We start from the raw sequence: 26,122 nt of genomic DNA on the forward strand, positions 1-26,122 counted from the left end.
ATTTACAAAAGTTAATTCCACTAAATTCGCTGTTGTTTCATAACAACAAATTAAACGATTTCATAAAATATTTTTGAATAAAATATAATAACTTGACGCAAAGAATAAACCAAGACGTCTTTGGGTTATGGTACAGTAAGCAGAAGCAGATTTAGTAGGCCATGCACAAGCATGATGCTGGCGCCACCTTGTGATCTGTTTGAAACTAGTAAAACAGGATTCTGTAATAATTGTTTTGTTTGACATTTAACCGAATTTGATTATTTAATGACTTAACCTCAAAAACATATCAAGAAATCACCGAAAAACACTGTTTATGGGTTTCTTAACAACACTCTTGTCCGGAAAATGTCAACAGCTCGTCCCTACGTATCGTGCATTAAAATCGGGGGCACTCCGATAATTCCGCCGCTGGTAAGTTTTTCCCTTTGTAATTAACTTTTTTCACACCTGTGCGCGCAGATAACCACAAAAACTCGCGAAGAATGTCTCCGATACAAAGTAAAAGCGATCGAATTGGAAAAGAAGAAAGAAAGGGACCGCCTGTTCAAGAAATACGTGGATGACCTTGAAAAACTCAAAAGTCAAACCAAAGACCTTTCCGGCCACACGACGCTGGAGAACCAACTGACATTCACCGAAGAAAATTCCTCTAGTCACGTGCCTTACGACACATACAAAAAATTACAAAATTTAACGAGCGAAACAATCGACGTTAGCGAGTACCGAGAGGAGGGGGTCAAGTTGATCCAGAAAATGTGCGAGCCAGATCAGAGAAGTACGCCGCCAAAACTGATCAGAAGCAATTCGTACACTTTGGACAGCCCCAGCCCCATTCTGCTGGCGCATCTGGAAAAAGAAGCGCAGAAGTGCGTGGAGATGGACGACAGCGAGTCCCGGAGCTCCAGTCCCGTGACCATCATCGACAGCGAAGTGGAGCCCCCGATGCAAGTCATCGATACCGACGTTTCGGTGCAGCGAGTCACAGTTTCGACTCCCATCAAAGCCTCACCTGTGGAGCCCCAACTGTTGGACATTCTCGACAGACTCCCTGAAAGCCACGCTAAGAACATAATCGAGATCTTGTCGAAGCAACAAGAGGAGCACAAAGCTCTGGCGGATCGATTTGCCGACGACGACACACCAATGAGCGTGTCGATATCGAGCCAGTCGTTGTACTACTCGATGGTGTCGCCGGACACGCCGCGGGAGACTCCCCCGGAGCTCAACGTGGTCAACTTGAGGAACGTCAAGAACAGGAAGATGGACAGGGGGCGAGCCGCGAGCGTGATCGGCGCCGCCGCGAAGGGATACCTAGTCAGGCGACTGATCCGCACCGAAAAGGTGCAGAGCTTGATCGAGACGATCAAAGATGCTCTCTTGTGCGCGATACAGCTGCACGGGGCCGAGGTGATCGAGGAGGCCGACGTGGAGCTCCACCGAAGACTGATCCAACAAGTATCTGCCGCTTGTCACGCATTCCACGACATTTTTTTCTCTCTCTCGACAAAGGAACAGATGGGGCTCATAGCGCTGGACAGACAGAGACGGATCGAGAAGGCCAACAGGCCCCTCTCGGCCGCCAGCTCAACTCTGTCGATCTCTCGACGGAGCAGCGCCAAGATGATCAGATGATCGAACCAAGTGGCTTATCAAAGACGAGCAATGATATATCTATTTTTATTATTATATAACAATAGCGAATATGACTAAATAAAGTAGTATTTTATGATTATTTACACGAATGTTTGCTATTTATAACAGATGATAGTACGGTCACACTAACATAATCACCACATACCGGATCATTAATTACAATTATACATTAATAACTTTGTTGAAGGCACGTAACTTATACTTTTTCATGTAGTTTTTATTGGCTCCTAAAAAATCATTTATCACTTCATGCAAGGAATGGTCATTACTATTGACGTAAGCTGAGTCTATTTTTACGATCTAATCATGTATAAAAGCGCTTCCCACACTTTGAGACAGAGAGGTGTTCCTAATAAGCGAATGGTTTGAGAGAACGATATAAAAATGTACACATAAGATTGCTTAAACTTGTACGAATTGTTTAAATAAATAATTTTTCTGACATCGATAAGAATCCATGGTAAATTGATAAAAATCACTTTCTAGTCTCAGTCATGTATCACTACTGTACCGTCGTAATGTGAAAAACGGGGCCTATCCTGAGGAACACCCTCCGAAGAATCGACCTGAGCTCCGCTTTCAAATCGAAGCAAACAATCTCGCACAGCAAGGGATAATATCTCGACACGTGAACGCCGAACTGAAATATCACAAAGTTACACGCAGTCAAATTATAAAAATACTGCCGTTAAATTGTCCCATTTAAATTTCGCGCCATATCATTTTAAATCGACCAATCGCGACAGGTGGGCGTGTCTTAGAATATCAAAATTGCTCACTTTTCTTCGATTTTCTTATTGAAAAAGCAACTTTCGCAACGCAACAAATAACTTGATTGTTTCAAAAACACAAAGCGAGCATATACTTGTGATGATTTCTAGAAACTGTGAAATATTTGGCCAAACAAAATAAGTGAATTACCTTAGACTCGGGAGCGTAATTCTCATTTCGAAAAAGAGTTCCAAACACAAAAAACGATTACACGAACATTCAAAACGTAAATTAAGAACCCGGTGCAATTTTTTTTGAAAAATATTTAAAATTCATCGCACTGCACATGCTCCCTCCGCCATCTTTGTTACCAACTGTTGCGTACAAAATTTTGTTTAATACGACGGTACTCAAAGAAGACACCAAACAGATATTTGGGGCTCACCACACCACAAGCCGACTGGCTTTAAACGGCAATTTAATTTATCAAAATTTCAATAACTTCGTCGATTATTATAAATTACTAGAGTTGTGTTACCAACCTCACCTTTGTAAAATCACTGCTGATCAAAAGTCAAGTATTTTTTTCGAAATCGGACAATTTAACAACGACTAGTGACGATCGTGTCAGTTTCACCACTCACCCTGTCGTCTGGCATTTTAAGAAGTCTCGTCAAGACCAACAGCAACAACATGGTCCACTCTTCTCTGTGCGCCTCGCTCTGCAACTTCAAGAAGTAATCGAGGGCCTCCTGACACACCCCAATCAGTTTGGTCTCGATCAGCGACCAGTGCTGCCTCCTGCTGTCGTCGCAGTACATCTTGAACAGAATCCTCAACGAACACGCCAGACTGTGAGTCTCTTGCTTCAAGAGATTCGGCTTAGTCGACCCTTTGTATCCCGCTTTCCACAACAAATTTCTCTGCTCGTGGTCCAGATTGAACGCTTTAGCGAACCTGCAACACCGATTCGACAATCCAAACCGAGACGTGAAGTCCTCACTCTCACCTGTGCGACTGAAGCAGACAATCCGTCAATTGGAGGAGATGCGGCGAGTTCAACACGCGGTACATCCCCTGTTCCTCCCTCTGGAACTCGTGGAGGCCGCCGTTTCCTGTCATGTCCGCCGCCGCCAGCGCCAGAGTCTCGGCGTCCTCCTTCCTCGACGTCGCCGGATAGAAGACGATGTTGTCGATGGTCTGGATCAGCTCCAGCTGGACGGCGCTCTTGATAGCGAGCTTCTCGAAGAGAGCGGCGTCGGAGCTGGTGCCGTAGGTGGGCGACTTCTTCAGGATGCCCTTTACGTCGCCGTTTTGTTCGATCACGGCTGTCGTCTTCATCCAGTCGGGCTTCCAGGTGAGGAGCGCGGTGGGGACGGTCGAGTCGAAGATGTCGAGCATGCAGCGGCAAGTCCTGTCCCAAGTCGCCTGCGAAACAACCCCAGGATTAGACCGTCGACTAGAGGGCGCCACAGGCGCATCGAACAAATGAACTGAATCGTCGTTACCTCATCGAACTTGTGTCCGTTCGAGTTGACCAAATTCTCGAGACAGTTGGTCCCCGACCTGGCCAACTGCTCGTTGTCCTGCTGGACGCACCAGTGCAACTGCGAGTACAACTCCCCCAGCATGAGCGGCCCCAGCACCTCGAAGTACTGCGTGAAAACGTCGACGATCGCGTAGAGGGCGTGGTTGCAGGTGGTGGTCATCCACTCGGCCTTCTCCGTGTGCTGCTCGGGCAACTTCATGTTGTCGAAGATCCTGAACAGGATCTTGAAGAGGTCCTTCCACCAGTGGCTCGCGAACGTGTCCCCGTAGGTCTTGATGATCTCGAAGAGTACGGTCAAGGCGCGGGTCCGCACGTCCAACTTGCACCGGTTCACCACGCACGACAGGGAGAAGAGCAGGGGGAACCAGCCTCGCACCCAGATGCGGTCGTCCTCGGCGACGGTGACGTCGTTCTCCATGTCGGCGTGCTCGGCGAAGAGGTGGGCCGAGCAGCTGACGCTGTTCGCGCAGGAGCGCACCAAGCGGATCGCCTCCATGGAGGTGTCCAGGAAGCGGGCGTTGCACGCGAACTCGGAGAGGCACTTGACGGCGTCCTGGAACGAGTCGATCATCGCGGAGAACTGCTTGTCGTAGAGCTCGGTGATGATCTTGCCGGTGGTCTGGAAGGCGAGTTCGACGATGGCTTCTTCTTGGTCGCTGGCGGCCAAGTGGAACACCGAGAAGATGTTCTTCCAGCCGGACCTGATGTTGCTCGCTTGGGAATTCACCATCTGGGCCACGCATCTCACCACCATGTCTCGAATTGTCGGCGACACGTTCTTCTTCATGATGTGCTCGAACGGCCTCAAGAAGTCCTTCTGGAAGCGGAAGTTGGGGAACTCGCCCTTCTCGATGAACTTCATCGACAGCTGCCTCAGACTGTCGACGGCGAAGAAGCAGATGTCCTTGTTGGTGTTGCACCCGACCGTGTTGAAGTGCTCCCCCAACACCTGCCAGATCCTGGACCACTGCAGCCGGATCCTGCCCATGTTGTAGTAGGAGATCTCGACGATCTTCTGGAGGGAGTACATGCGGGGGTGTCCCGCGTGCGCCAGCTCCTCCAGAGACACTTGACACAACGCCTTGACGAAATCCACGATGGCGTCGCCGTCGAGGCGCGTCGACCCGGTGAAGATATGATCCACGGCGACTTCGACGCTGTGCGAGTTGCTCTGGTGGTCTTTGGAGGTCGCGTCGGGTGGTTTGTGCGCAGAGGGGAACTCCGGGAGGCCCCCGGTGCCCTTGAGCTGCGCCAGCTCCAGCTGCGATATGCACTTCAATATGTCCAACCAGCTGGTACCCAGGTAGTTGCCGTCGGTGTGGGCGACCTTGATCAGCGTCTTGATGGTATCGATGTTCTTTGCTTTCATCTCCGTGGTGGACGAGTTGGTGGTCAGATGCGTGAACCTGGGGGCAGCGATTAAAGAAAATTTCTACGGAGACGATCTCACCTGGCCAGAGCTTGGACGAAAGCGTCCCTCTCCAGAGTCATGTGGAAGATGCAGGCGACTCTGATGGCGCACTCGATCCCGTTCAGACAGAGCGTGACGACCTCCGGGTCGTCGCAGTCCTGGAGCCCCACGCTGAACGCCGCCAAGAACGACGTCCACGCGGTCTTGAACATCGGCCGGACGTGGTCCAGGTGTTTGGCCGTGGTGAACGGCGCCTGCACGTGAGACACCGACTCCATCAGATTCTTCGCGGCCGTGGAGATGGCCTCCATCTCCATGTTGAACAAGATCTTCCTGCGCTTCTCGCTGTTGATCTGCTGCTTGCCCGGCTTGTTCACCGTGTTCTTCATCTTGATCTCGTGACCGGCGATCTCGTCGTATATCTGCGACAGATACTCTTCGGGGACGTCCTTGCTGTCCGTGTTTCCGCGGTTGATCTTGATGTACTCCTCCTTGGTCATCTTGTTCTTCACCTGGGGCGAGTGCAAGTCCGTCGTCAGCATTATAATCGAGAAGCCCAAGACGTACGCGGTGTCGGCGCTGGCGAAGAGCCCGTTGTTGGGGTTGCACTCGCAATACCGACTGGCGAACTTCTCCATCAGTCTGTCGATCTTCTGCGCCTCGCCCGGCAACCTGAACCCGTCGAGGAAGTGGCGCAAGGCCGCGACGAAGTCCATGTTGACGAAGTCCATCTGGTCGACGTAGGTGTACATCACTTCTTTGCAGAACTCGTCGTTGTCGCCGAGGAAGTCCCCGATGAAAGTCTTGTCCAGTCTGTCTTCGTTGTGTAGGAACTTTGCGACTGCCGTGTGGTCGGTGCCGAGGAGAACGTGCTCTTGCAGGAAGGCCACTCCTTTGCGCGGCTTCCTGTTGAACATGTCGATGCCGGTCTCCCAGACTTCCTTCTGCTGCTTGAGTACTTCCAGCTGCTCGGGGGAGTCGAGGATCTCTTTGTTGCCGCTGGAGCAGTCGCTCGAGTGCAGACTGGTGGTGGAGCCCCCGTGCGACTTCAACGAGGCGTTGTCGCTCCCGTTGGTCTGCTCCCCCACCGTCGACTGGGAGTTGGGGTTGACGTACAAGTCTTTGCTCCACTCCACCATGCACTTCAAGATGGAGACGAGGCACTGGAAGCCGAGCATCCTCATGGCTCGCTCTGCAAAAAAACACAACGTCCAACCACCCCGGACTGCAACAAACAACATCTCTACCTTGATTGGGCGAGGCCCCCAGCTCCACCGAGTGCCGCCCCTGCGCCACCTTCAGCAGGTCGTTGACTAGACGTTCGAATAGATTTGCCGCCGCCAGATCGCAGTCGTAGTTGACGTAGATATCGACGACGCTCTGGGCGTCGTCGCAGATCTTCGTCAGCGTCTGTATCACCATCCACTTCTGCTCGAACGACGAGTTGGTCGTCTCCAAGATGTTGAGGAAGATCTCCTTGAAGAAGACCTCGATTTGCATCTTGAGATGCATCTTGAAGTTGGAGAGCAGCACCAAGAAGATGGCCAAGGACAGCTTGAAGACCTTGGGTATGGAGCTGACGCCGTTCTTGGAGAGGGCGACGCACAGGTACTGTTTGATGGCCGTTATGAACATTTCGTTGGATCGGAACACGGGTCCGGCGCGCTCCAGGATGTAGAAGAGGAGCTTGAGGGAGAGGATCTTGGAGCGGACCTCGTGGGACTTGGGGTCGGGGGTTCCCTCGGGCAGCGGCTTCATAGAGAGCTTGCAGAGGGCGCGGAACACCAGGAAGGCGTCTTTTTGCAGCACGTGCGTGAATTTAGCCGTCACGGCGGAGTCGTTCTCGCTGTGGGTGTCGACGCTCTCCTGCGACGGAACCCTAAACAAACCGGTCTCACCTTTCGCGCTAAGACCTCGACGCCAGGCTCACCTAGGTATGGACGAAGAGCTGCCGCTCATCTGCTGCGAAATCTGCTTGGCCTCCACCTCTGCGAGGACGTCACCGATCAGACTGTCCAATATCTCGCCGATGACTTCCGCGCTGGAAGGATCCACTTCGTCCTTCACCTCCACGCTGTCGTCCATCTTCAAGGATTTCACCGACTTGGAGTCGATACCGTTCATCTGAATCTCCGACTGAACCTCAGCCTCCAAAGCCTGGTTCTCCATTCGAGTGAAGATGGCGTTCAACATCTGCGTCAGTGTCCCAGTCGCGGTCTTCTGATTGATGAGATTTTTGCTAGCCAAGAAGATGTTGTAGCAGGTCCGCACTGCCAACAGGACGGTCCCCTCGTGGACTTCCACGTGTTGACTCGTCACCACCGTCAGTAGGGCCTTGATGATCTGAAGCTGCACTCCTGCCAACATCACCATACGCGTCGTAAAAAAAAAATTAAAAAAAAGCTTAAATCACCTTCGTCGGTTTGGGGCCCGGTGAAGCACGCACATATCGTCTCCACAATCCTGTCTATGAGCAGCTTTCCCGGCGTGGTGGAGTCGGGAACGTTAGCCGTCAGGTGACCATATGCTATCAGTTTTTGGAGGCAGTCGAGCGCCGTCACCACGATCCTGACCGACTTGCTCTGGCAAGCCAGCTCAAACGGAAGAAAATATTTTTCCGTGGTGACAGCGTTGACTTCTCCACTTTTGGGCATGGGCAAGGCATCCGACACTTTTTCTCCATCGGGCGCCTCGTCCTTCACCTCCGTCCGTAAGTCCTCTTCAAAGGCGTTAAATGAGTCTCACGCGGACAATAATCAAAATACTCACCCAACGCGGCCTCGCATGCTCGCTTCAGCTGTGAATGATACGATCTCTTGATTTCCTTGTCGTTGAGAATCTTTTCCAGTGCACGCAGAATGAACATTTCTTTGGTTTTGGAGTTTGATTGCATCATTAATTTGTCGTGGCGAAATCAGTTAAATCCCTTTAAGTTATGCACAGGAATCATGACTTGTGACGTGTAGGAAAATCGGATATTGAACGATTCCGCTTAAGCATTTGCACTCTTGATGGGTTTACCGTGGCAGATGTGGGGAATTTCGTCTCGCCGGATAAACATCGATTTATAACGCCGTAAAGTTTTGTGGACTTTTTTTTATTAAAATGGTTTTCTAAACACTACCCAAATGTTTATCCCCTTTAACTTGACATGTCACCGACCTGTCAAGTCGTTTTGACAGATGACAGCAGAATGTTATGCAACCAATCGTGCCAATATAACCACACCACTCACCCATTTCAATTCTCGAAAGTGTGTTTTAAGACGTTCACCCGAGAAAAAGAAATCATAAAATATTTCCTTTGAATATTCATGAACACCGGTGTATCTAGCACTAGAGTTCTAGCACAACACAAAAAAAATCGAATTCATATTAGTTGATCCGAGTAACCAGTAGGTGGAAATTCCGCATAAGTAGTTCTTTAAAAATGCCTCTCGATGGAATTGTGCTCAACTTGTCGGTATTGTTGTATTTAAACGAAAAATTGTTAAAAAATCTGAGCTGAGAATGACGAAAGACACTAATAATGATAAAAAAGTTCTACGATTGGTAGTCCTGTACTGCGTTGTTGTGAAATGTATTCCCAGTTGCCTATCCAACTTTTTCCAAAAATTTTTATTAAACAATTCATCGAATAAATTCTAGTTATCCTAATAACACAGCTTAAAGTTAAATTTTTTCATCAAATTACTCTCTTTTAATCCACCCTACAGTTTCCAACTCTTACCCATCAGTAAGAATCAGCAACAATTGTGGCCAGGAAGGTCAAAATCTTCGTCGAACTTTTTTCTTCCCATCCTTATTTTTGTTTATGTTAATTCTCTCGTTCAACTCTCTTAAACAGTCTCTCCAGTGATGAACTGTAACAAGTATTATGTAGTACAAAAAGTATTTTTGTATATACTTTTTTTTATTCAAAACTTCTTACAAGTACCTACACAAAACTATCTGATTAAAATAATAGATTAAAACAATCTGTTTAGATGCTTGGATACCGCTATCTCTTAAGTGGCAGTCTCTCAAAAAGAGTCACCGATATACTCGTATATTTCTATCACATCTATGAAAATTTCCAGACTCATTGAATAACAATTACGAGATTAGTTTCAAGACGTAAAAGTCCAGTTTTCGTCAAAATGTCGCCGCTCTTAGTTACAGTTTTTATTGCTTCTTTGGCATTCTCGCTACAAGACAACCCATACAAATTCGAACCGGAGTCGCACCACATTGTCGTCAACGAGGGTGAAGACTACGAAGTCGCTTTTAACCAGTTTGACAATCAGACAGCTTTTGGTCACTGTTATTACGCATCGAGTCTCTACAATGGAGATTATCCCATCTTTGCAGGCCATAATTCAAAGAAATCACTACAAAGTGACACTTCCAAAGGATTGTCTCCATTCGAGGCAATGTGCGGATTTATTTTATACACCGTGGACGAAAAAAGCCCGTTAAAATGGACCATCACTGCTTTCGACAACTACACCGAAACGAACTTCACCGAAGAAGTGACAGTCGAGTTTTACTGTAAGTAGTAGTGGTCGTAAGTAATTTTTTCTCTGCAGCGGTGACACTTTTCAGATAACATGCCACTCTACCTCGACAAAATTACGGTGCTCCCGACAGCCAGTTTCGTCAATTTTTTCAACGCCGGAGATGTCAATTTGACCAAGTGTAGTGTTAGCTTCGACAACGCTACTGTCGACCTCGACTTGAACTCGATCAAAGTGTACGACGAAGTAAGATCACTCGAGAGTCGAGATGTGTTTCCAGTTGACGACGCTTTGCTTTTAGGATAACGCTTTCAAGTCGAGACTCAGCAGCGTAGGCGGAGGAAGGTGCGGTTACAAAATCTGGAATCTGGAACAGGACGACACCAGAGACTTGACTCTTTTCGCAACGGACGAACAAAAGAGAGTTTATCGAAACATTTCCCACTTAGTTGTTACTAAAGGTACGATTCTTTGGCACCTTGACGCTTTTGATGAATGAATTTTGTAGTAAAGGAGCTGAAGAATCGCACGTTGGAAACGTACCTGGGGGAGAGCGCTACTGTGATCTGCGGCAAAGAATCAGACACCAGTGCCGATCAAGACCAGAAATTTTGCGATCTGTACGACCCGAAAGGTGTCTTGGTGTCCCACGGCCACATGTGCTACTACGACCTGGACATCGTCACCAAGGACGATTTTGGAACTTGGAGGTGTTTCGTGGGATTCGACTTCATCATGGATGCTCTAGAGTTTACGACGGAACTCGTCGAGAAGGGTCCGTTTACAACTGCACAATCTTCTCCTATTAACTAATTTGTCTAGGGCGCCCCAAAATCGACACTTTCGTCGAAGACATCTCCGAGTATTTGGTAGTCGGTTGTAAATTGGTAGATTTTGACACGATGTCTCTCATGTACTGCAAATTCACCAGACCTGACGGGAAAATGTTCAAAGTCACCTCCGGAGCGGCCTCGCAGTATTACAACTCCTTCACCAGCGACCTGGGCAACGGTAAATGTTCAATCGAGGTAAGAAACTCTCCTAGTCTTGGGAAAAAACTCACGTTTGTTGACAGATATTGAAACCGATCAGAGAAGAAGACAAAGGGACTTGGAAGTGTGAAGCTGCTTTTAATGGAAACGACGTGACGGGGGCTTTTATCGACGTGGAGAAAAAGACAAGTACTTGTGTTTTAAGACTTGAAACAACAAATTTCATTCGATTCTTCCAGCTGCTCAGTATAACAAATACGTAAAGAAAAACGTCCGAATGAACCATTCTCTCATAATAGATTGTCCCGTCCCTTATTCCTCGGACTATTGTTACATCACAGGCCCAGACGGGACTCAGCACAAGCCCGACAGCAGCCTCCAAATTAACAGCGGACTCTGCTTTTTAAGTATCAGCGAAGCCTCAGCTAGCGACAACGGGACTTGGATTTGCTCGATTGCCCAAAAGAACGGTCTTCCCGACGATACAATTACAATCGATGTAGACGTATCAGTCATTTTTGAAAACTTTTCAAAAAGGTTGCTTTACAGGTGTCCATCGTCGAGCTCAAAGTGTTATACGGCGACGTGGAAGCCCGCGAAGGTGACCAAGTGGAGCTGATTTGCAACACTAACGGCATCCCAATCGAGTATTGCAGATTTGTCGCTCCAACAGGACTCTCTTACTCTCTCCGAAAAGAAAACACAACAACATCCAACAATAAGTAACTTCTATTTGTTGAAATCGATTGTTTACATTAATATGATTTATTCAAGAATTACATATAGCGGTCGCGGGTTGGAGTACGGCGACTGTGCAATGCAAATTAACAAAGTGGAGTCTTCAGACTCTGGCATATGGATTTGTCACATCAGCTCTGGAACTTCCAGTTATGAGAACAAAGTTGATCTGTCTAAAAACATCAATTTGACGATACCATCTTCGACTCTAAGTGTAGCTGGATCTGTTGGCATAGCAGTTGGAGTTTTGGCGGTTGTTGTCGCAACAGGAGGGTTTGCTTTTTACAGGTATTCAGACAGGACGAGATGCGGTAGGAGGCTAAATCAAGGTTCAGTACAGTACGAGGCCAGGACGAGTAATGAAAGTAATCGAAGTGGAGAGTCTGTGGTGTTGTCGGTGCCCCAAAACACTTACAATACTGCATGAATGCAAGTTTTTGAGACAGCTTCAAGGAGATGCAACCCACAATACACGTACTTGTAATTTAAGAATTTAATGTCCAGGGTGTAAATTTGTTGATTTAAGAATGAACATAAATAATAAGCACTTAAGTGAAGCTGTTTTATTGGTAATAAACGGTTAAAGGCTCAACCTAACCTATAAAAGTGTACATAACCTCAAAACTCGAATCATCTTGGGGGTACAGTTCTAGTGCAGAATGACCGACAAGTTGTACACCAACCCTCCCGGTTACAGCAACGTGAACAACGTGTACAACAGGGCCCCCTGCGCGAAGCAGCCCCCAGACCCTAACCAACAATTCTACGCGTACAACATGCCAACAAACAACTACAACCAGTTGGAAGCCTTCAATGTGCTCTCGCCGCAGAACTGCCACAAGAACCAGAACGTCTGCATGTACCCAGACACGCTGAACTGGGACAATCGGATGTGCGAAGACGCCCTAAAGATCCCCGACAAAATCGAGATGATCGAGATCACGAGCAAGGACCTGAGCCCCGCCAGCTACTGCAGCAACTTGGACCTGCTGATGCCCGACTTTTACAAGACTTTGGGTAAGGATTTGAACTATTTCAACAACGGCCAATACAATTACAACTGCAACCAAAAAATTGAGTACCCCTCGTGCGCCCAGAGCAATCAAGGGCCCCAGACGGAAAAGACGGTCAAGTATTGCAGCATACAGAACATGCAAAAGTCCCAAGACTACGACTATCACGGGTATAATAGTTCCTATCCGGAGCAGGGGTACAAGAGTGTGGCCCCAGCGGGGCAAGAGTTTTATAATTTCTATGATAACAGTAAGATTTTGGAGCCGTTGCACAATCAGTATTTTGATCTGCCGGCGGATTCGTTCCAGCCGATTGATCAACAAACTGAAGGGTCCAATGACGAAAGCGATATCATTGTGGAGGAGTCTGACGAGGAGATTGTGGATTGTGCAGAGTACGACAGCAAGAAATTCCCGTCGGAGGCTAACAAGTGTGTCATTTGTAACGTGTCGTACACGCCTTTGGGGACTCAGTTTTATTTTTTGACTCTGAAAAGTCCGCTGACCATGTCTTCGCAAAAACCAGTTTTCACGAAGATTGTCAGTATAGTGGGGAAGATCTGCAACGAGACTAACTACCTGTGTAGCGAGTGTTTGGGGCTCATCAACACGATAGATCATCTGCAGTTGAAATTGGACAATTTCAACGCGGAGTTGTTGATGAAGTTTAAGAGGACTTGTCGGGACAATAACGTCGTCTGTGATAATGATAGGTCTCGGCGAAAGAGATTTCGGCCGAGACAAGAGAGGAAGTTGAAATGCAAGTTGTGCAAGAAGGTGTTGTCTTTGAGACAGGTGTGCCAGAGCCACTTGCAGAGGCACAAGTTCAAGGGGTTCTTGTGCGAACTGTGCGGAAAGATCTCGCCGACCAAGCGCCGCTTCAGGTTGCACTACCGGAAGCACAGACGGAAAGCGCCCAAAATCGACTCTTTCGCCTGTTCGAATTGCCCCAAAACGTTCCGAACCAGGTCGAATCTCGTGGAACACGAGAACTACTGCCTGGGCCTGCTCCCCCACAACTGCAAATTCTGCGATAAGAAATTCCCCTCGACCACCAAACTGAAGAATCACGTCAAGCTGAAACACGACAAGAAGTTTGTGGCGATTTGCTCGATTTGCAACATCGGCTTTGTCAAGTTGTCAGACTACAAGTCGCATAAGATTAGCCACAGCACCGACAAAAAGTACGCCTGCGCAAAGTGCGACAAGTCTTACAAGACTCTGAGCAACTTGAACTTCCACATGAAGGTCCACAACAGTAAGCTACCCTTCATTTGCCCCGTCTGTGATAGAGGATTCATGCGGAAGGAGTACCTCGAGGCTCACGTCAACAACCACAACGGGGTGAAGAATTTCGCGTGCAGCGTGTGCCACAAGAAATTCGTCTCGCAGAAGAATCTCGACTCGCATTTGAAGTACCACGACGGGACTGCCAAAACCAAGACTTGCAACGTTTGCGGTAAAGTGATGACGACGGGGTTCGAGGAACACTTGAGGATTCACAATGACTTGAGGGAGTTCGAGTGCGATCAGTGCGATAACAGGTTCAACACCAAAGGGACGTTGGCCAAGCACAAAAAACGCAAACATGTCAATGATTGAAATAAATTACAAGCTAAAATATTTTATTGGTAACAACTACAAAAAACTAGGGCCATGTTGGAGGCTCGTCTTCTTTCAAGACGCGCCCGTAGAGCGCGCTCTTGTCCCTGAACAGCGTCAAACGTTCAGTCTCCTTCCTGTCCAAGTAAGCCCCAAAAGCGAAGCCCAAAATTGGCAACGAGATGTAGTGAATTCCTTTAGGAAAAAAGTACCTCAGCTTCATTTTGTTGCTTCCGCGCCTTGTACTTCTGGGTGTGAGAGTAATCGGCGTAGATTGAAGTCGCTACCAAAGCAGGGAGTATCGTTACTATGCAATACCTGCTAAGCAAACTGCCAAAACTAATGGCCATCTGAAATTACGTCACAGTTAGGTTATGTCATGCGATGCGCAAATTATTGATTTAATGTTGTGTGGGCGGCTTGTACGTACCAAAAGTGGGCCAAAATTGTGTTTAAACGGTAATACAACTCTGTAATTTCATAAATATTCCAATAATTTTTGGTGTAGATGTCAAATCGGTCGATCAGGGGTGCCAACTTGTCCGCACCGAGGTTATGTCATCGATTGATTTTAATTACAGATGTGGTGGTTGCTCGCGATATGTTAAATTAAAGTCTCGGATGTAAATAGAGTGTGAATTGTAAATTGGTTGTGAGATTTGTGCGAATCTGTTTGAAATCTTTGAAATGCAAGTTGGGGAGGGTCAGGTGCGCCAACCGTTATCTGTTGTGAACTGTCAAAAACTTGTGAGGTTAGAATAGGTGAAAATTGAAATGTTATTTTGTGGGATTAATGAATGAATACGGGTCGCATTTGTTGCCTCCGGCGAAGGAGAGCACCCGGGCGGCGTGCAAAAAGTGCGGCTACGCCGGCCACCTCACTTATCAATGTCGCAATTTCATCAAAGTGGACCCCAACAAAGAAATCGTCCTGGACGTGAGCAGCACGAGCAGCGAGACAGACCAGGAGTACCTGACTCCCCTCACCGAGCTCCGCGAGAAGGAGCTGCGGGACAAGTTGAAAAAAAAGCACAAAAAGAAGAAGAAGAAGGCGAAGAAGAAGCGGAAGCACTCGTCGGAAAGCGATAGCGAGAGCGGTACGGAGAGCGAGGGTGAGAAGAGGAGGAAGAAGCACAAGAAGAAGTCCAAGAGCAAAGCGAAGAAAAAAGCTCGGCGTGCGTCTGAATCGTCCGATTCGGACTCTGCATGATTGGTTGCCTATGGTGTAAATATATTTTTGTAACTTGTAAGACTGGTGTTATTCCTCCTCGCTCTTTTAAGCGGCGGACATAAATCTGTAAAATAATCGACCAGTTCTGGCCGATTAAAATTCCTTTCCTTACGGACAAGCAAAAATTACCGTGTGAATTACACATAGTTGGTTGCAATAAGTTGTGTTTATAATATCGATTGCACAACAGTGCAGTCATTCTGTTACCATTAAGTAACCAGTAATTGTATTTGCATAACGCGAGTACCGTTTCTGGACCAATTATTATTTATCGAGCGTTCTGACATTTGCAAAGGCGCGCCGAACGCCTTGACAATTTTTCTCAAACGCCTCGAATTCGGGATCACAATCATCACTACGGGGCAAGTGGCCTACAAATTATAAATTGTGAAATTCGAATTTTTCTAGTTAGGCGAGCACCTGCTGCGAGGGGCGAGTTGACGAAAAAACCCGATAATTAAGGCAATCACGAGACCCTCCAGTCGTCCATCAATCAAACAAATTGTAAATCATTTTTCACCGCCGATGATATCGCGCCGGCCACTTTTTTCTCGTTACAGATTTATTAGAAGGTTTGCGCAATGATTTTCCACGAATGGGACGTTGCCGCACCTCACGCCTCAACCACAGGAAGAAAAACTTTCTCTCGGAATCATCACCTCGACTTTTAATTAGGTATTTCGTTTGTGGGTCGAGCGCAGTTAGTTCACCCCTGATGCAGCTATTTCCGGGACTGCATCGATTTTGACACCTTTCACGAGAAAGGTGAGTTAATGAGGTGCAAATTCGCCTCCAACTCTTACTCGCTCCTCCCCGGTGGTCGATTCGTTCGAGGCGGACATCGATGATCGATGCGACAATTATGCAAGTTCGTTTGGATTTCTGTTATTGAGACTTATCGGTGCACTTTCACCGTTCAGTACTAGATCGGCCTGTACGACTTGACAATATTGCGTCTCGCAGACTCGTTCTCTATCTTTTGTGCGGTTTTTTCGCTCCGGTTTTGCCGCAAACGGGCCTCGCCCATGTAGGAAGTCCAGCCGAGAGCTCTTTCGGCACGGCGTGATGGGCAGAAACCCCAGCTCTCAAAGCTCGGTGTTTCACCGACGACGCAACAAGTCACGATCTCCTTCCTGCAATTGATTTGGGGCAAATGCAACACCAAGAAAAAGACAACACATTTCGGTTTCTACGAATCTCAGATCCCATCGCCTCTATTCAAATGTCCCGTTGGCGTCCACCGATTCCGCCAGTCTCCACCGCAAACCGGCAACCATTTCGCAAGAGCCAGTTTATGCGAAACCGAAGCAATCCATCTGACACGCGAACAGAACAAACATAAAACTGATAAAAAAAACTCCACTCGCAAGCCGACCGCTTATATTATTAAAACGATATTTCGAAACCCGTACAAGTTTTCAAAGTCCATTACTGAAAAGAATGTGGTATGTGATTAAACAACCAGTGGAAGTGCATTTGAACTTTGCGAAACTTGTCCCCCGGGCTACTTCCATCTCTTTTGAGTGGGACGCTGGGGTTTGCTGTCCACCGCTAATTAGCGTTGCGTATGACCATTAGAGCGGCCGTTGCGAATCGCGGGGCTCCTTCCACGGCCTCGTCCGTTCAAATAACTCGGAATTAGCGGGTTGTCTCGGTAAATGGTTCGCATTGTCTTCGGCTGTTGCAAATCAACGAGTTGCTGTTTGGAAACGAACGGATTACGGCGTTTCAGCCTTTTACTTTTTGTCAGTCGCATAACTGGCGCATTCCGCAAAAGGAATTTGGCCGTGTGGTGTGATAAAGGCAGTTGTGAGGACATTCGGGCCGCGGAGGAAAAATTCGACCATATGGTTGCGAGCTTACACATAGGGTTCGGATAACGGATAATATCTCCGAGTTAGACAATTAAAAGAAGTAATGGATGGTTTGATGGTTACATTGTTAAATCCATTCATCTTCTAAGGTAGTACCTACAGGAGAATTATTTGCAAATATTGAGCACCAGTCTTCTAAAATCGCCGACAAAAATCCATCTGGCTTTCAGCTCTTCCAAGGAGTTGAGCCAAAACGTTGGACTTGGATTACAGAACATCAATCTTTAGATATAATTTGAAAATTTCAAAGCGGAATATTCAACAACAAGAGAGTCTTTTAACGTCGACTTCACCTAAACTCCATTCGCGTTTTGAAATTCTAGTTCCAAACCTGACATAGTGAAAAACACTAAATGCGCCATGTTAATTGTTTCGAGTTGTTCAGTATAGTATTGGTAGCCCTGCGGAAGAATTCAATCTTACGCCCACGTTAGACACTGGGTGGATTGACAGCTGTTTATCGCAAAGGATTTTCGGCACGAGTGTTTTTAATTATTGTAAATTGTTTTTTAAATTATTGATTGTTCTGAGATGAATAATATGATACATTTTTACGCGCCGTGTTACTTTTTATCGCGTAGCGTGCGCGTAGGTAAGTGTCTCCATGGCTGTCAAAAATCGTAAAATTTGTGGTTAAATGGAGTTTATTTATCTAGATTTCGGCTTTTCCAAAGAGTTGCGCAATTATGTTGGACTTGTTTTAAAGAACATTTATTCAGACACGTTGTGTGAAATTTTTAAAAGGAAATATTGCATGACGAGAGAGTTATCTGTAAAAGTATTTGGAAAAACTCAACCGCCAGAATCTAACATCGTTATCACTTATCAGTTATGTGTCTGGATTTCTGTTTTTAAAAGGAGTAGTGCTGCACTGTTGGACTTGTTTTAACGAGCATTTATTTAGGTACCAAGTGTGAAATTTTTAAAGAGAAATGTTCAATAACGAGAGAGTTATCTGCAAATATATCTTGGAAGACCTGACCACAAGTACCCCAACATTGCCGTAATAAATCTATCAGGCTTTATTAGGCTTGTTTTAAAGAGTATTTGCCCAGATTTATAGTACAAAATCTTTAGAAAGAAATACTCATTAACAAGAGAGTTATTAAAAAAGATATTATAGGTTACTTTTCCAAAACCCCTACCTATTATAAAACTCCCTGAATCTTAGTTTGCCCAAAAAGCTGCATCTGGATGTTAGTGATGTAGTTTGAAAGAGCATCTACTCTGATGTATAGAGAGATTTGTAAGAAAAATATTTGACCTTGAGAGCAGTTATTTGCAAATCTGCAAATTTGAGAGGTTTAATCAAATATCTTCCAAAATCTCATTTATTTATTATTTATATTCGTTGTAAAGAATATTTTCTCTCGTGTTTAGTGTGAAAATACCAAAAAAACCAGAAAAAACAATTTGGAAGTAGGTACATACAGGGTGTATTAAAAATGGCGCAAAATATTTACATCACATGATTCTATGATGAAATAGAAGCAAAAAACTCTAGTACCATTTTACTGCTAACCCTCCGTGCATGGAGATATTAACAATCAAACTTGGAAATTTGTTTCGATTGTAAAAGAATTTTTTTCCAACCAATTTGTCTCGACTCAGTAAACCAACTTTCAAAATTAAAAAAAATGAAAACAATTTTAAAATGTTATGACTTGTTATCACGAGCAAAGATTATTATTTTAGCTGAAGAAATTAAATTGCAAATTGTTAAGTAATAAAAGCAGTAAAACTACGATAATTAAATTTCTGCCTTAAATAATTGTTTCATTTCGCAAATCACAGTTGCGCACATGTCAAAAAACATTGTCGAAGAAACCAGCCATATCGAAGAATTTTGAAAATCATAGAAATTAATAATTCAACAAAATCGAAGGTTTCCACGTTCCATACGAAAAAAGCAACATAATACAGAGTGTTGCAATGAACGTTTTACAATTTTTTCAAAAATTCATAACGATTAATTCTTTTTTTGACTCCGTGAGGCCCCATCTGCCACCCTTGACAGTGACAATCCCAAAAAGCAATTTTTCTCGTTGGGCGACAATTTTTGCATCACCACCCAGTCCAAGTACGCAATCGTCAGCCTTCCAAGTTGTCCGAGCATTGCGTGTTACAACACACACATGTACACATATCTTAAAAATAAAAGTCCAATAAATTTTACATGTAATATTCGACATGTTACACTTTTAAAATGCAAGGATTCAATAACCTTAATTCGCATACTTTGCGCCGAGTAAAAGTATTTTTTTTCGCTTTATTTTTTTCATTCTTCCTCGACCGTTACAATTTTGCAACACAGCAGACACATTTTTTCCTCATTCGCATTCCACACGATTAATTATCCGTACGAGTGTTGTCCGATTTAAGGTTGTTCCTCGCTCCATTTGTGAGCGTCAAACGGCTGCAATTATCCTTAATTAGGACGTGCCGCATGGCCGGACAGTCCTTTGGACAATCACCCGTGCGGACATTCTTAATTGAGATCGTTTCTTCGCTAATTGATGAGCGGGCGGGGCCGCAGGAGCTGGAGCGTCACCTCAAGGTGCTGCCGAAGAACCTGAAAAGAATCTACCGGGACCACCGCCGAAGGCGCTCCGGCCAGCTCCACTTTTCGCACGTGGGCTCTGCGAGAAAAATGTCACCGTTTCGGGGCCCCGGAGTAATTCTCGCTGTTATACTTACTCCTTCGTGAGGTGAATAACACCGGGTTACGCAAACGTGAATGACATTTTAATAAAACGCAAAATTATATGAATACCAACCGGTAACATGCAACTTTGTCCTGGTTTGTGAAACCGAATCTGTCATTATCTCGGTGTTGCACATGTGCAAGTGCAGCTCTAGATTTACGCCTGTAATTAGACACTTGCGTGTGCGGCAAGAGGAAGGAAGAAATCGAGAGGTTCTGGAAGGTCGCAGCAAATCGGAGCTCTAACGTATGAAGATTTATGAAGATCGTATTTATGTGATCGCAGATCGAGCTAGAGAAGTTTGCAAGTTGAAGCTTCTAAAATTGAAAGAAGATGAAGAAGGTGTGGTAAATGCGCTAGCAGAAAGGGTTTATGATCCCAGCATCCAGGTAGACTGCCCTAAGAGACGTTCTGAGAGCACTTTCCTTCGACCATGCCGCATAGACTTTTGTGGTTCCTTCTGGAACATAATACATTTTGTTCAGTCATTAAAGAAGATCAATCTGGTGTCTAGAGTGATTCTAGAGAATCTACAGATTTTCTTCCAATATCTTCGTTCCAATCGGTTTGAAGATTGTTTTTGTGTGAAGGTTTTTTTGTATGAAATTAGTGTACAAGGTGACTTTCAAACTTGTCCTGTACCTTAATTTGAGTAGAAAAGAAAATGGGTTTTAACATTGAAGATAAAGCGTTAATTATTATTAATTAGAAGAATAATTAAAACTTTACTGTAGACTACTTTTTTCTTCGACTATACATATAAACAAAAACATCAATACGATAAGAAACTAACACTATGATCACTTACCAATTCATGAAAATACGCCAACATAACACTTTTATTTTCAGTTGAACCTTATTTAGATCTGCCTATTGTTTGATTGTCTCGTTTGATTTCAGATACCTGCCTTTTGATTTTTCCGGTATTAAGCTATTTGAAGCTTGTTCTGCTTCATTTAAGACATCTTCCGGTAAAACACAATCATTCAAACACATTTTGCGAAATTGCTACTTTTATAAACAACCAAATGTAACTATGACATCTGTGACAACTATGACTATGACATATCATGCAAACGCGATTTCCAACTCGAAAAAACTTTTTTTGTGCTTAACAGGCTTAAAAATGATAATAGGGGTTGCTTTTTGTGGGTGTCATGCGGCGAAGGTAATGATATATTCAGAGGATGAAATAGGGGTGAAGCGGCGAAGGTGAGGGTATTTCCAACTCGAAAAAACTGTCTTTTTTTCTTAACAGGGTTGAAAATGGTAGTAGGGGTTGGTTTTTGTAAAATTAAAGTAGACAGTAATTTTCTTCTTGTTTTGAAGATCAAGTGTACAAAATTTCATCAAGATCGGAGTAAAACTGTAGATTTGCATACAAAATATACAAACAAACAGACATTCAGTTTTATATATATAGATTAATTAATTAATAATAGCTTTTTCGAGCGGTAGGCAACCAGTAAAACAACTGGTATAGCAAGTATACATATGTGTACGATCAAGCTAAGACAGACGTTTCCATAAAACAAAAAATGAGTTACTTTTGATTTGTTTTCTTGTTGATCACTCTGCTTCGTTTAATTTATTTTAACAAATATTTCTTGTTACGATTATCATTATTATTATTATGTCATGACCTGGTGAGAGTTTCACTTGTTTTTTTTTTTCTAAAACAGGCTGGTATTAAACCCGGTCGTGGAGACCTCGCTCTTATCACGCCAATCCTCTAAACCCGTTGTAACCAGAGCCGAAGTAATTAACTTTTATAATGATAAATTATTGATTTAGAAGCATACAATTCAATATTCCCGATCGTTATCGTCGAATCTAATTAAATTACGATCGGTTATCGCCATATACGAGTCCGTCCAAAATCAGATCTATTCGCCCACTTGGAAATTGGTTGGGCGGCCCCTAATTTAAATTGGGAAATTTAATTATAAGTTGCCGTCGCCGACATTAGCCAGTTTAATAACGTGCCCCGACAATAGCTCCACTTTAATTGTTTATCGCTCCAATTCTCCTTTCTCAGCTATCGCCCGGATCGTTACAATTTTTCGACAAACCCGCCAATTAAGGAGGTGTATAATGAAAGTTGCGCAAGCGATTTATCGCAGCTTATCCCGCGACAAATCTCCGACTCTCTTGTCTAATTAGCGTCGGAGCTTTTCGTCCCCGACTGACAGTAACGGATGAATTTTTGGCGCTGCGGTCGGCAACAACTCCGGGAAACCGGAAAATCTCGCTCCGGTCGACTTCGAAATCGAATAAATGAAAGGAACGTATCGGTTGTGATTTTTTCGCTTCTAGATCGTTGCCGCGGCAATTACCTAAGCGTGTTGCAAGTCGGTTTTATCTGATAGAGGTTGGCATCATGACTTTTGGATTTTTTGCGGAGGTGATGGAGAGGTTGGTAGCGCCGAGCGTGTTTCCTGCTTTTTGGAATTATTGCTCGAGAGAGGTCGTTCTCTTTTTGCACCACCCAATTATTTATGGCATTGTCTGGGAGCGTTATTAATTTTTCGCAACTAGTTTGGAAAATATCAAGTTAATTAAGCGTCGAAGAATTGGGTCGATACAATTAATTACTTAATATAATTCGACGATTTATGGGCGGTTTTAGATAAAAGGACTAACACAATCTGCGGGAATGCGTTTTGGGGCAATTAAATTTCTCGCCAAAGCGGTGTCCTTCCAAGGCGTTACGTAATCTGGTTCAGTTTTTTAATAATAATGAAGAAATAAATCAAACCAATTTTCAGTTTGAGAAAGAAGAACGAAAACGAAGACGTTAGTTAACGCCACGCCACAAAAAAAAAAAGAAAAGAAAGAAGGTGTGAAACATCAAATGAAGAGAAAGGAACGCGAAGAAATTGTTTCTGCACAAGAAGATTTTGAAGGAAAGATGTAGAATGTGAGGATGGTACCATCTGCAGGATCAGCGAAAAATGAACAAGTAAATGTTTGTATCGGGGGCAAATGGCAAATTGGCAAATAAATAGAAACTCGCCGACACTGAAAGGCACCGGACAAGTCGTTTGGTAGTACTGACAGTCCGTGGTCGCCATCCATCAAGCGTCACTGAAAAACGGTACCAACCACCTCGCCCATTCGATCCGCTTACTTTCAGCCGCATTTTGCCCATTTCCCTTCAATGGTAGTGCACCCATACACCAGACAATGACTTAGTGTTATTGTCAACACATGCGTTTCACATCGGTACGAAAGCAACCGGTGTAATTCGATTACGCAACAAAATTACACACCGAACGTACTTGCCTACTCATTTAGAACGAAAGTTGTACCGAGTGATAAACGACAAACTGTTGCATAGCTCGCGGTGCTAATGTTAATTAGAAATTAATCGCGGTACGAATCGTACCGATTCTAGAGCGTCCTCTAGAGCGGATTCTGATCATTCTTCCACCTGGAACAGAACGAAGAGGTAATGCGAAGAACCTGTCACGATGGAATATTTATCGGTTCGGAACGCTCTTTATATAATGTTAACGATGAGGCAGCGTCGACAAAAAATATATATTATGGTTGTCGGTTTTGTAATTTGCGTATGTTAGTTATTTAGTTAGAATTGGTAACGTGTTGGGCAACGATAAATCGTCGAGGTGCCAACATCGGCACCTGAAATATGAATGGATAATTGGACAGCTTTGTGGTTTAATAAATTTTCTCCAAAAATAATCGTTTCTAGATTTCTTTGGGAGTGGTGAAAGGAGCTCGTCCATAAAGGTGTTGTCTTTCAATTAAATGGCTGATAGTCTCGTTAGTTTAAATTGGCACACATATGGCGCTAGCGTTTCGCAAGTGCGATAAAAATTAACGAACAACAGACGTCCACAAATGAAAAAGCAAAAATTCCAAATATTCGACGATAAATTGTGACCTGGTTGGAGCGAGTGTTGCGACTTGTGCGGGAATAAATCAAAGAAATCACGAGATAATTATGCATATTGCGACCGTGCACGCTACGATTAAGAGGAGGAAAGAGTTTCAATTTGACACATTACTTTGATTTATTCTTTTGACATCTAATTTTAATCGAACCAAAGGTGTAATGTGGAATTTTAAATAGTCATAATCATAATGGTCCTGTCAAATTGACATTTTGTTTTGTTTGTATCCATTCTAACCGAAGGAATAATCAGGAAATTGTTTCTTTTCTCTCAGATGTATTCTGTTTCTGAGTCTGATGCCGCTAAGTCATAAAACGACCGAAGCCCTGACAGATTCCAGTGCGCCCAAAACATTTCATGAATAATTATTATAAGCAGTCTACCCTACTGGTATTAAAATGTTACAATTCAACTTTTTGGATTTCCTGCTCTAAAGTACAATCCTTTAGGTACCTGAAATCTTCCAAACATCATATTTTCTCACTCTTACGCCCACACAGCTTTCAGAACGAGGATGGCCAATTTGTTAACGTGAGCCGAGCGCAAATATCTTCCCGACAAAAGAAATTTGCATGTGCATGTGTTAAGCGGTTTTACGACTTACCGGCATCGAACTCAGAAACGGAGTATAGTTGGGTCTTTTTTGTACGCAACTGACAAACATATTGACTTTTAAATTTATTCTAAGTATGACATTGCTTGATTACAGAAGAATTTCAGCAAATTTCAATTTTCAAGCTAAAGAAATTGAAAAACTGTTCTATAACTGCATTTTTCATTTTCTATTCTTTTGCGTTCTTAATTTATTCCATTGTCTAGCACCTCCCGTCAAAATTCAATTTTATTTGCTTTGCATCTTTTTGTTTTGCAAAGAACAAAAGGGAAAATGCCAACTCAAATAAAAATTTTTTGGACTTGTTTCTTAAGTAACGGCCTGATCTCTTTCTAAATCTGTAAAGATTTTGGATTTACACCTTTACGCAAGAAGACACTTCGTTAATGAACAAGAAAAATGTCGGCGTGGGCACTATGGTGCCTGTGTGGCGCGACGTAAACTAATGTCTTCCGGACGTCGACGGTGTAAATAGTATACAATATATTTTTTTGACGTGCCATTTCTCAAATACTAACGAAGCTACGTCAAATAATTTCTCATATTCATAAACAAGACTTAATGATATTTTGACCATGAACTCAAACATTTGGACTCTCAAAATTATTCTATCCCGTAGTTTAATTACAAGAAGCCTAACACTACGATCGAGATTTGATTGAGATTTCCAAAGCTAGATTCCTAGACAGGTACGATGGTAAATCGCCTGAAAGCTACTTGATGGAAGTATAATTTTGTGTTCCATAAAAGAAAAATAAGGAACGGTTTGTTATCCCTGTATGTTATTTTTTAGAATGCAAAAAGGAGGTAAAAATAGTAAAAATACCAACTATGTTTAGAAGAAGAACTTTGAAAGTTTCTCCATATGAATCATTTTCAAAATACAAAAAAGTAATACCTGTCGTGACAGTCTCTTACAACAGATTTCAGTTTTTGTACTTTTTGTACAGTATTAAATTTGCAATTTTAATTTTCAAAGAGCAAATGATAAAATATAAAAATATATAGTTGAAGCCATCAAATCTAAACGAGAAGATTCAATTTCGAGTTTATTTTTCAGGAAAATTTCGTAAACCGCACCGATTCTGAATGCGAAACAAGTATTTTACGTCGACAGATGTCAATAAAAAATCCGAATTGATATTTCTACAACGACTTCTATCCTTCATCGATTTTATTAATAAGATTTTGCAACCAGTCCGTGAAATTTCTGTGATTTTTTAACAACTCACCGAAAAGGAAAAGTCCACCGAAATCGTTTCTTACGTTAATGTCCTCGTTCTCGCGGTTTTGTTAAAATATCACAATAATCTGGTTCGATTCATCGACATAAATTTTTTTCTAAATTCGCATTTTCATTTATTCCACATAGAGCACCATCACCCGTAGATTGTTAATCGCCAATTTTTAATTCGCAAAAAATTTGATTTTGCACTTTTCGCCCCACCGTTCAATAAAAATTCCGTCCTGTAATTAGTTTTGCATGAAACCGACAAATAAATTATTGTTATTATCATTCTTATCGTGTTATTAATTTCACAACCGACACTTGCGAGAGCGACTTTGCAGTCTAGATTCCGTCTGGTAATTATCCTGTAATGAATATCCTTAATGA

At 43.9% G+C, this 26,122-nt stretch overlaps 6 protein-coding genes across 6 annotated transcripts; 4 read left to right on the top strand and 2 right to left on the bottom strand.

Annotated features, from left to right (window-relative positions):
• The first annotated feature begins 222 nt into the window (after positions 1-222).
• On the top strand, positions 223-1,739 carry Cp110 (Centriolar coiled coil protein 110kDa). Its single transcript, XM_069046141.1, has 2 exons — positions 223-414; positions 463-1,739. The coding sequence occupies exons 1-2, from the start codon at positions 349-351 to the stop codon at positions 1,633-1,635; spliced, it is 1,239 nt and encodes a 412-aa protein (XP_068902242.1). The 5' UTR covers positions 223-348; the 3' UTR covers positions 1,636-1,739.
• Sec71 (ADP ribosylation factor guanine nucleotide exchange factor Sec71) lies at positions 1,665-8,517 on the bottom strand. Its single transcript, XM_069046059.1, has 9 exons — positions 8,097-8,517; positions 7,741-8,046; positions 7,258-7,684; positions 6,575-7,206; positions 5,367-6,519; positions 3,876-5,322; positions 3,377-3,795; positions 3,012-3,324; positions 1,665-2,296 (listed from the first exon to the last, which is right to left on the bottom strand). The coding sequence occupies exons 1-9, from the start codon at positions 8,221-8,223 to the stop codon at positions 2,159-2,161; spliced, it is 4,962 nt and encodes a 1,653-aa protein (XP_068902160.1). The 5' UTR covers positions 8,224-8,517; the 3' UTR covers positions 1,665-2,158.
• An 830-nt stretch (positions 8,518-9,347) lies between these two features.
• LOC138128615 (uncharacterized) lies at positions 9,348-12,104 on the top strand. Its single transcript, XM_069044816.1, has 9 exons — positions 9,348-9,856; positions 9,911-10,068; positions 10,124-10,283; positions 10,331-10,597; positions 10,645-10,850; positions 10,898-11,003; positions 11,054-11,313; positions 11,364-11,536; positions 11,589-12,104. Exons 1-9 carry the CDS (start codon positions 9,466-9,468, stop codon positions 11,977-11,979), a joined length of 2,112 nt encoding a protein of 703 aa, XP_068900917.1. The 5' UTR covers positions 9,348-9,465; the 3' UTR covers positions 11,980-12,104.
• LOC138128623 (zinc finger protein 675-like) lies at positions 12,087-14,188 on the top strand. Its single transcript, XM_069044826.1, has one exon. It carries the CDS (start codon positions 12,212-12,214, stop codon positions 14,165-14,167), a length of 1,956 nt encoding a protein of 651 aa, XP_068900927.1. The 5' UTR covers positions 12,087-12,211; the 3' UTR covers positions 14,168-14,188.
• Positions 14,174-14,738, bottom strand: ND-MNLL (NADH dehydrogenase (ubiquinone) MNLL subunit). Its single transcript, XM_069044850.1, has 2 exons — positions 14,598-14,738; positions 14,174-14,517 (listed from the first exon to the last, which is right to left on the bottom strand). Exon 2 carries the CDS (start codon positions 14,388-14,390, stop codon positions 14,214-14,216), a length of 177 nt encoding a protein of 58 aa, XP_068900951.1. The 5' UTR covers positions 14,391-14,517; positions 14,598-14,738; the 3' UTR covers positions 14,174-14,213.
• A 222-nt stretch (positions 14,739-14,960) lies between these two features.
• On the top strand, positions 14,961-15,417 carry LOC138128631 (protein SREK1IP1-like). The gene has a single exon (XM_069044839.1). The coding sequence runs from the start codon at positions 14,961-14,963 to the stop codon at positions 15,375-15,377; it is 417 nt and encodes a 138-aa protein (XP_068900940.1). The 3' UTR covers positions 15,378-15,417.
• The last annotated feature ends 10,705 nt before the right edge of the window (positions 15,418-26,122 follow it).

Source organism: Tenebrio molitor, chromosome 1 (genome assembly GCF_963966145.1).
Source record: "Tenebrio molitor chromosome 1, icTenMoli1.1, whole genome shotgun sequence".
In the NCBI taxonomy this organism is placed as follows: Eukaryota; Metazoa; Arthropoda; class Insecta; order Coleoptera; family Tenebrionidae; genus Tenebrio; species Tenebrio molitor.

What these genes read in the sequence shown, in the direction of transcription:
- Sec71 (XM_069046059.1), bottom strand. Translation starts at nt 8,223, where the DNA reads ATGATGCAATCAAACTCCAAAACCAAAGAAATGTTCATTCTGCGTGCA. An exon ending in ACGGACACAAGTTCGATGAG is followed by an intron (nt 3,796 to 3,875) that starts GTAACGACGATT and finishes GTTGTTTCGCAG; the next exon opens with GCGACTTGGGACAGGACTTG. An exon ending in TTAAAATGCCAGACGACAGG is followed by an intron (nt 2,297 to 3,011) that starts GTGAGTGGTGAA and finishes GTGATATTTCAG; the next exon opens with TTCGGCGTTCACGTGTCGAG.
- ND-MNLL (XM_069044850.1), bottom strand. Translation starts at nt 14,390, where the DNA reads ATGAAGCTGAGGTACTTTTTTCCTAAAGGAATTCACTACATCTCGTTG.
- Cp110 (XM_069046141.1), top strand. Translation starts at nt 349, where the DNA reads ATGTCAACAGCTCGTCCCTACGTATCGTGCATTAAAATCGGGGGCACT. An exon ending in CTCCGATAATTCCGCCGCTG is followed by an intron (nt 415 to 462) that starts GTAAGTTTTTCC and finishes CTGTGCGCGCAG; the next exon opens with ATAACCACAAAAACTCGCGA.
- LOC138128631 (XM_069044839.1), top strand. Translation starts at nt 14,961, where the DNA reads ATGAATGAATACGGGTCGCATTTGTTGCCTCCGGCGAAGGAGAGCACC.
- LOC138128615 (XM_069044816.1), top strand. Translation starts at nt 9,466, where the DNA reads ATGTCGCCGCTCTTAGTTACAGTTTTTATTGCTTCTTTGGCATTCTCG. An exon ending in AGTGACAGTCGAGTTTTACT is followed by an intron (nt 9,857 to 9,910) that starts GTAAGTAGTAGT and finishes GACACTTTTCAG; the next exon opens with ATAACATGCCACTCTACCTC. An exon ending in ACGATACAATTACAATCGAT is followed by an intron (nt 11,314 to 11,363) that starts GTAGACGTATCA and finishes GTTGCTTTACAG; the next exon opens with GTGTCCATCGTCGAGCTCAA.
- LOC138128623 (XM_069044826.1), top strand. Translation starts at nt 12,212, where the DNA reads ATGACCGACAAGTTGTACACCAACCCTCCCGGTTACAGCAACGTGAAC.